Source organism: Manihot esculenta, chromosome 1, assembly GCF_001659605.2.
Source record: "Manihot esculenta cultivar AM560-2 chromosome 1, M.esculenta_v8, whole genome shotgun sequence".
NCBI classification, from domain to species: domain Eukaryota; kingdom Viridiplantae; phylum Streptophyta; class Magnoliopsida; order Malpighiales; family Euphorbiaceae; genus Manihot; species Manihot esculenta.
The window spans coordinates 1,777,480-1,787,438 of NC_035161.2; the positions used below are offsets into that span (position 1 = coordinate 1,777,480).

The following is a 9,959-nucleotide window of genomic DNA, read 5'->3' on the forward strand; positions in this document are numbered from 1 at the left end:
AAGGAAAAACACAAGATTTGGAGAGGGAGGTCGGAAGCTTGCTGTGGCTGAAAATGAGAGAAAACTCTCCCATTTCGGCTAAGTGCCCTTTTATAGGTGGCTGGCCAGGCCACGTTCGGGGGCCGAAAGTGTCTCCGCATGCATGCAAGGTTCGGCGGCCGAACTTGGAGTTCGGCGGCCGAACCTGCATTTCCCTCACTCAAAATTTTCGGGCGCCTAAAGTCCCTCCGAAAGCATGCATGTTCGGCGGCCGAACTTCGGAGTTCGGCGGCCGAACCTGGGTTTTCCTCCAAAGATTTTTCATGCAAAAACTCATTTAATTTCTTACTTAAAAACATGAAATACATGAAAACATTTCATAAAATCATAGTTTTACCCTTCTAGAGGTTTCCGACATCCGAGGTCCCACCGGACGGTAGGGATTCCGATACCGGAGTCTAGCCGGGTATTACACCAAACTTACCACTGTGAGAATCTTCATTGCACTTGCCACCTTTAGACAGTGGCCAATTTTTCAACTAGACATAAATAATGCCTTTTTGCATGGACATTTGGAAGAGGAGGTGTACATGACACCCCCACAGGGATATCACAAAGCCCAGCCAGGGGATTTTTGTTTGCTAAAAAAGTCCTTATATGGGCTTAAACAAGCCTCTAGGCAATGGAACATTGAATTCACCAGCTTTCTCAAAAATTTAGGCTTTGTGCAATCTCCTCATGATCACTGCCTGTTTACACAGCATACTGGAACTTTAACTGTGATATTACTTGTCTATATTGATGATATCATTCTCACTGGAAACTCTATTGATGCTATAACTAAGTGCAAGCTTGCTTTACATTCGAAGTTTACTGTTAAAGATTTGGGGCCCATGAAATATTTTTTGGGTCTAGAGATTGCTAGATCCAATCAAGCAACCTTCATTAGTCAAACTAAATATATTTCAGATGTACTGAAGGATGCAGGTATGTTCAATTGTAAGCCTGCCTCCTGCCCTTTACCTCAAGGTTTACACTTATCTCCTGATACAAGGGAGCCTTTTGATACACCTGACATGTATAGAAGGCTCCTTGGCAGATTGCTTTACATTAATCTCACAAGGCCTGATATTTGCTATGCTGTCCAGCATTTAAGCCAGTTTATGAGCATGCCTCGAAAGCCCCATTGGGAGGCTGCTTTACATTTGCTTCGTTATCTTAAAGGGTCCTTGCAACAAGGCCTTTATTTTCCTGTAAGTGCTGATATGTCACTAAATGCATATTGTGACTCTGATTGGGCTGCTTGCACCCATTCCAGAAAGTCACTTTCTGGTTATTGCATATATTTGGGACCTTGCCTTATCTCTTGGAAGACTAAGAAACAACCTACTGTTTCTAAATCCTCAGCTGAGGCTGAGTATCGTGCCATGGCTAACACAGTATGTGAGCTCCTCTGGATTAGCTACATTTTGCAGGATTTGCAGGTTACTGTCCCATTGCCAATCCCACTGCACTGTGACAGCAAGGCGGCCATGCATATAGCTGCGAACCCGGTATTTCACGAACGCACCAAACACATCGAAATAGACTGCCACCTCGTCAGAGATCAGCTTCAGCAGGGATTCATACTGCCTCACTATCTCCCCACTGAAGAACAGTTGGCATACATCTTTACAAAAGCCTTGCCAGCATGTCGTCATGTTAATCTCACTCACAAGTTGAACCTTTTGCCTTTACCAGCTTCAACTTGAGGAGGGGGTGTCAAAACTACATCGTTTCTGATGTTTTTCAGTTTGCATATGTATATTGTTTAGACTGTGTCGTTTTAGGACAGATGTGTTGAGTTTCTTGCACATGACGTGCACGAGCTGTTATTTGATTTATAAGGAAGCTACAAGCTTCCAGAACAGGTGTGTAACAACATTTTCTTTCTCTCTGAAATAAAACCAGTATGTTTTCTCTCTCTCTCTCGTTCTTGAACAATTGTTGGCTTGACAACTTTGGTCTAGCCACCAAAGCCTCAGAGAAATCGTAGTCCACCTATTAATCAGCCATCTTGTCACTTGCCACATTCTAGAATACTAGTTATTATCCTCTATATGACTAACTGTAGTGAGAGTAATAGCCCTGTGCGTTGCCAACTCCTTATATTTTGCTTGCTTGCTTTCTTTACCGTAAAGGACTCATATTTGGATCTAAAGGAATACCCATTGAAAAAATTTTCTGAAGGGAAAACTAATATACTATACTCTAAACTTGAGATAGCCAAACCACTTTATGCTTCTGATTGAATGCTAACGGGTTACAATGAGTCCAAGTTGTGCAATAGATTGCTAAATGAGATGTGGATAGGCTTGCCTACAATCTTCAACCATGATAGCCTAGAGAGCGTTAAGAGATTGGGCCATAGAAAGGGCCTACAAAAACTTGAAAGGGGAGGAGTTGTCTTTGATTTTTTTTTTTTTTTTGGAGCAAGCGTAGATGGGTATATAACTCTCCTGCAATAGTGAAAGCATTAGGGAGAAGGGAATTTTCCCACCACGCAAATATAGAAAGGGATCAATAGAAAGGTTGAGTAGGTTTAAATAGGAAGTAAGCCTTTTTATTGTTACTAGCTAGATGCTCAGTAGCTGATTGTGCTTAGGTGAGATTCAGGGAGAAAACTAGAGAATGACATGATGGGAGAAAGTAAGAACTGGGCATCCACTTAATCTGGTCAAATTACCTTGTCTCCAATTCTTTAATGATAACCTGGCTCTATACCGTTATTTTTTTAAAAAATTTCATACATAAAGTAGGCCATAAAAATAAATAATTTTGAAGCCTAAATAAAGACTAGGAATCACTAAAGAATTTATTGAATTAAGTTATGTATAATTACCTTAGAGTGTACAAAATTTTTTTATTTTTGTGCTTTTTTTTCACTAACAGGTTATAGCAAACCATAATAATTCAAATTGATTACCTCCAGTAGTAATTCACACAAAGAAGAGAAGTTAAAAAAGGCAGCAACAATGGTCGAAACCCCTTGAAGCTAATGAGGGAGCCAATGAAGGAATTAGCTGAAAGAGGCAAAACTTGTGTTTTGATGCATTGTAGGGTTTCCGCCAACGCAAGGGGTTTATATCCCTTTGTGGTCGATTTGCATAGCCTCTTTCAACTTAATTTAACACATAAATATGCTGGTCTTTTTTTAATTATGAATCAGATCCAAGCATTCATAATGTCCATTGTAATTGTATTAACTAATAGGCCAAATACTTAAGCTTTTTTAGTTTATACTTAATATAATGAACTAAACAGTGTATTTTCCTCTTTTATTTAGGTTCCTTGACATTTAATGCTAATATATTTATAGTTATTTTATCTTAGATTTTTATTTTCATATACGTGTGACCCATTGAGCTTCTAGAATATTTTGGTTGCACGTAACTTATATTATAATTTAAAATTCATTCTCAATGAATCTATTTTATTTATATTATTTAATAATCAAGAGAGCTTCTAGCCATTCATCATGACTTTCAAAGTGCATGAAGATCAAATGTGGTTTGACTATAACCCTTCCGTATCTAATTATCATGCAATAAGCTTCTTTCACTCTTTTACATCAATTTTTATTGAATGTAAAATTTATTTCATATTTAATTGAATATTAAAATCTTTATTCTAATTATGTCTTTATAAATCTTATTCATTAAGGTATTTTACTCTAACTAGAGATTTATTTCAAAAAAAAAAAAACAATAATTTCCTACTTGTTATTTGAGTTTGGTGAAACCCTTATTGATCATTTAATTATCTTCAAGTATTATATCTCATTACTAATCTCTCATCTTTCAATACTTCATGGTTAAGTATAAAAAGTCGATTCAAAGCATAATATTTATATACTTAGATATCTTTGACAATATCAAGTCTAAGAATATTTTTACAAATATATAATATAATTTATTTATATTATGTTCAGATCTCCGGTTTACTTGTTTTTCAAAAAAAATCATCCATATCTTAACTCTAAAAATCTTAATGTTTTCATCTAGTGAGAACTGCGGTAAAATCTAATTAAGAAGTATAATATATATTAGCCTATATGTATTAATAATATCCTATCTCATTAATAATAATCATATTTATTAATTATATCTATTATATTCAAGTTCTAGGGCATACTATTACATTGAAAGGCACTGATTTGTTTGTCCAAATGAACCTTAGACCTTGTAAGAAAAAGGCTTGAGAGTATGCAAGGAGGGCCTCGGAACTTGCCTTTGCCAAATAGCCCTTGGGGTCGCCCATCTCTCCATTTTATTTGGGTTTTTACGCCCAAAACTCTCTTTCTATTTTATGGGCTTATAAGATTTATTCTATTTTATTTTTCACAATATAAAATAATTATAAAAAATTATTACTTAGTCTTTATAATACGAAAAAACTCATCGGTTAGTTTATCAATTTTAAAAATACATTAAAACGTCATTGATATTTTAAAAAGTTTACTAGTTAGTCCCTTTATTAGTTTTAGCCATTAAGTATTATAAAAAAGTCTAAAATATTCATGATCCAGAAGGACTAATTAATAAACTTTTTAAAAATCTGAGGACCAATTAATAAATTTTTTAAAATTACAGGGACTAAACAGTAAAATATTTAACGATAAAATTAACAGAAAGACTAACTAGTAGACTTTTTAAAACGTCAGTTACGTTTTAATGTATTTTTCAAAACCGACTAACTAGCTAGTGAATTTTTTTATACCGTAGAGATTAAGTTGTAATTTTTTCAAATAACTATATGGGTCTCTTTAACCCATTCCACAAGTATTAGAACCAAATAGAGTTTTCATCCTTGAGCTTCTCACCGTCTCGAATATGCATATACACATAGTACCAAAATTAGAGTCTACAGTTTGCTCTCCACTTTGGCGAAGGCTAAACTTCTTTGAGGGTTTGTCAAAGTGTACTAATGTAATGAGGTTTAACTTTTGTTAAGTTTTATGACTCCTTGAATACCCAAGTTAGATAAGAATTTTATGAAAATGTCTACCCTTTACCCTATGCAATAAAATGATTTTGAAAACTTTAATATTTAAGGATTCAGATTCAAATTTTCTTAGGTTTCCTACTTACTTACTTTTTGAGAGAAAATCAATCCGTAATTTGATAAAATAATTCAGATACCTATTATGAACTTCGTTAGAAAACTTAAGATAAAATAAATTGATATTATTTGACATAATTGTGAGCATATGAATTTGAGCAAAATTCAAACTTTATATATATCTATATGTAGTAAGAATCAAGATCTCACACAGTTCGATAACAGTAGGCTTTATTTTACTTACCCTAGTTTTCTCGGCTAATAACTTTTTAAGTGGTATATCAACCTCTTAATTAATCCTCCTTCCCTTTTATATTCATTTTCTTTTATCTTTCTCAGGAGTGCTCTCTTCGTCCTACATCTGTATCCATCTGTTACATTTATGCGAGTAGCATGTATGTATATACTATGATTTTATTTTCGTCATGCGACTATTTAATTTCTTTTAGCACCATTTGGACATAATCCCTATTATTGTGACTTTATCTTTATACTGTGATCTTATTTTCGTCAAGCGATTATTTAATTTTTTATAAGCATCATCTAAACATAATCTCTATTATTGTGAGTTTTATTTTTATATGAAGATCATTGTGATTTTATTTTCGTCAAAAGACTATTTAATTTCCTCTAGTACCATCTAGACATAATCTCTACTATTGTGGCCTTTATATGGAATCAACGGTTGGATGAGTTTAATTGTAAGTCTACTTGAGTCTTATCCCGTCAATAAAGGCAGGCTTGAACAAATCTGGAACTGTCTCTCCATCGCGCTTTGAGCCCATATTAAATTAATTTAGTACTTCTTAGTTTGGATTGCAGTAAATAAAAAAAAATTTAATGATCACATTATCTTAAACAAATTCCAATTTAAAATCTAATTGAAATTGAGTTTCAAAATCATTTAAAATCGAGCTAAACTCATATTTGATCAAATTTAAGTCCATCAAACCACATATTGAAATTACTGATTTTTCTGATGTAAGATATCTAAAACCACAACATTGTATTAGCAGTCCATAATAGCTTAATTTTCTCCTACAGCTTTTGATCCCACAAAGCATCATAGTCTTTTATCGGAGTGTGTTTTCAGACTTGTCGAAGAAATTGCAAAGCTCATGTTAGTAGAACGCAATATTTTTTTTATTATTATTATTTTAAGTTATTTATGAATAATTTAAAATATAATTTTAATACCATATTAATAAAAAATAAATAACTACTTAAAAATATTATTTTATTAACGATGTTATATTTTATGGTATTATTTTATCAAACTATAAATTCTTTTAAAATAAAATAACCAGAAATTCTAAAATAAAATTGCATCAAATCACAACATACAAATAGAATAGACAAAATTATTTCTTTTAAATTGAAGTATTATATATTTTATTTTAAAAAAATAGAAATTTAAATTAATATTAATTGGGATTAATAATTATTATTTAAACAAAAAAAAATGTTTTACGCTAGGCTGACTTTGCGGAAGGAAAGAGTCGGGATCGAACGAAATCCACCTTGACAAGTAAAATAAAACAATGGGACCTGTTCTTTAAAAAAAGAAGGAAAAAACAAAGGACGACCTGGCCTGGCCATTCGCAACAACGAAGGGTGACCAATTGTACTGTGCAAATTTTCTCAAATAAAAAAAATATATATTTGTGCAAAGAAAATTCAGGCGTTGAATTTCTTTATGTTAATAATAATATAAAAGAATCAATATAGCCTAGCATGGAGGAGAGCGGGCCGTTCCTATTCGGTTCTGTCCTCAGATCGACGATTTTGATTTGTTATCTGACACTATGCTGGTCTATGATTAGAGAATATTTTTTGGAGAAAAAAGACTAAAATTTTTTTATATTTTCTTGAAATCACTCTTAAATTATTATTAAAATTTTAAATAATTTTAATAAAATTATATTTTTTTTAGACTTTAAAATTTAAATTAGACAAATAATTAAAATCTTGAGAGAAACTGAAAATTCCTATTTTAAAAAGTGAGAATTGAATAAAAAGTGAGAATTAAATAAAAAAGAAAATTTTCCAATCAGCCGTGTATAGTTTTATTTAGTTTGTCGATCTGATTTTAGATGGTTGAGATTAGATTTGAATTTCATTGCATAAAAGTCTTTTGCGAATGATTAGCAGAGCGAAGATTCGTCCTCTCCTTCATCCATCTAGTCTTTATCTCTATACTTTGGGAACGTTCCTCTAGACTTTATCGCATCTGTCTCTCTTGTGTGGCATTTAGGTTGTCGGCAAATTAAGTCTATTTTGAGTTTCGAATTGGCTTGAGTGTGATGGGAGGTGGTGATAATGGTGATGTTGTGTGATAAAGGTTTTATTGTGGAATCTATATGTGTGTTTTGGATTTTTATATGATTAAATTTCGTATTTTATTTTGTTGATTTTCTTTTGAATATGCGAAAGATAATGGTGGTGATTCAGACGATTCCGATCAAGGCTTCGTTTGAATTTATAAACACTTTTTTATTTTGTAATCTAGGATGGATTAGTCTTTTACTTAAATTTATTTTTCCATGGACCCATTGAATTTTCAATTCAATTAGTAAAATGAAAAAGATAAAAAGTGCAAATTACACATTGTTCTTATTATATTTTATCTTATTTAAATTTATTTAATTTTTTAATAATAATTAAAAGTAAATTTAGATAGAAAATTTTAATTTAAGATTTTTTATTATCCCGATACAATTTTGAAGAAATTTTAATCATTCTATTAAAAACATAAAGGGAAAAATAAAGAAGAAAAATAAAAATAATTGAAAAATATTTTCCTCTCATTATTTAAATATTTAAAAAATAAAAGAAAAAAGTAGTTTTAGAGTAATAAGATATATATTTTTTCTTTCTATTTAATATTAAACATATATGCTCATATGCATAAACATAATTTAAAAAAAAATGAATTGTGAAAAATTACTAACATTGATATATAAAAAATACTTATAATAAAAGATTATTGGTATTAGCAAAATTAATAAAATTTAGAAACAACTTTTTTTTTCAATATAGAAAATATTTTCTTTAAAGTAATTTAATTTTTTTCTAATTAAAAAATATTTTTCAATTAACAGAATTTTCTAGAATATAGGATGTTCTGTGATGTTGCACGTTGGTTTTATATAATATTTAGACTTAAAATGTTTTTCACCATATTTTTCAGAAATATATTTTTAGTATTTGAGATATTTAATAAATTAATGAATAAAAAAATTTTTAAAATAAAAATTAAATCATTTTAAGGAGAATGATTTAATTTTATTAGGATTAATATATATATAAATTTGTTAATATATTTTATTTTTAAAATTAAAATTAAACAATAAAAATTATATTATATTATTAAAAAATTTATTTTATAGAAAATATTTTATTTTTAGAGAACACTCAAATCGAACCAATCTTTAATTACAACGCGGTTTGATCTTGTCAAATCTTAATGGTAAAACCATTGACAAAATCGACTTCAAAATTTCTGATTTTAAACTGAACCGGGCCCATGTGTAGCGTAGGGAATGAGCAAGCAACAGCGACCTAAAAGTTGGGAGGCCAGATTCATTGAACCTGGACATATTGGATGTAGTCTATAAAGGTAAGAGCCAACTTGAACCGCCACAACCGAAAGATATTGAGAAGAGGAAAATAGAAATGGCCGTAACGAAGGTGGAGCAGCAGCAGCTAGAGAAGCGAAATAAAGAGCTAGAAAGAGCTCTAAACGAAAGCAAGGAGAGGGAAGAACAAATGAGAGAAGAGCTACGGAAGGCTTGGGAGAGGCTGAGAGTGGCGGAGGAAGCGGAGGAAAGGCTCTGCTCACAGCTGGGTGAGCTTGAGGCTGAGGCTGTCAATCAGGCGCGTGCAGACAACGAACGGATCCTCTCTCTCGTGGATCAGCTCTCTCAGGCTCTCAATCTTCTCCAGAAGCAATAGTATAGCGATTTCCAGATTTTTATGGATATTCGGAAAGATAGCTATTGCATCATGCCTGTATAATTTGGATTTCTGTTGTGTAGATTTCATGATTTTTCATCTGTAAATTTCAAAAGGCTGAGATTTCCTTCTGGAAATCTGATTGTCATCCAGATTAATCAAATTATGCTTTTCCTGATTTATATTATCCCTTAAGATTAAACTATGGTTTTAATTTTCTCCATAGTATAGGACTTGTTTGAGATTCTCCTGCCACATCCCTACCCAAGGATTTTGTGACAGATGCTGCTCTGCATCCAAAAGCACGGCTTTTATGACTTCCAAATTCTCCTTAATCTTTTCAAGCTCACTTTCAACTACCCATGCCAAGAAAATTTCTTGAAGAGCAAGAGAGCCCAACTTCCCTAAACACTTTCTGCAATGCTGAAGAGAAAAGTCTTGGCCATTGTGTTTGGAGAAATGATGTGATGATTTTAATGAAAACAGAGGAAAATTTTAATCATGGAATTGGTGGACAATCCATGTGACAGCTGTTGAGAAGCTGTGCAAGTCCAAAAATTCTTCTGTTTCTCCACAAATCCACCAAAACTCTATTGTTTTTAAGTCCATGAAAGCTTGGATGGTTTTTCATTACTCCACAGGAAAAATCAAGTAGATCCATCATCTTTCATTTAAAATTAAATAATAAATTTCTCTTTAAATTTATTTTATTTTTTTATAAAAAATTATTCTTTTAGTTATTTTGCCTTGAAATTATTCAATTAAGATTATATTTTATTGCAGACTTAATGTGTAAAAGAGAAATCTTAATCTATTTTTTCTTTTTTTTTTTCTTTTATGAAAGGAAAGTTGACAACGTTTGTGGACCATCAGTCTCTTGATAAATACATTTTCTTCTTTCTTATAATAAAGTTGCAGGGATAGAA

General features: G+C 31.7%; 2 protein-coding genes across 2 annotated transcripts; both read left to right on the top strand.

The window, feature by feature from the left end:
- The first annotated feature begins 569 nt into the window (after window positions 1-569).
- Window positions 570-1,730, top strand: LOC110623919 (uncharacterized mitochondrial protein AtMg00810-like). The gene has a single exon (XM_021768944.2). The coding sequence runs from the start codon at window positions 570-572 to the stop codon at window positions 1,728-1,730; it is 1,161 nt and encodes a 386-aa protein (XP_021624636.2).
- Window positions 1,731-8,710: 6,980 nt separating this feature from the next.
- LOC122723294 (protein RESPONSE TO LOW SULFUR 3-like) lies at window positions 8,711-9,215 on the top strand. Its single transcript, XM_043955078.1, has one exon. It carries the CDS (start codon window positions 8,755-8,757, stop codon window positions 9,031-9,033), a length of 279 nt encoding a protein of 92 aa, XP_043811013.1. The 5' UTR covers window positions 8,711-8,754; the 3' UTR covers window positions 9,034-9,215.
- Window positions 9,216-9,959: the final 744 nt, after the last annotated feature.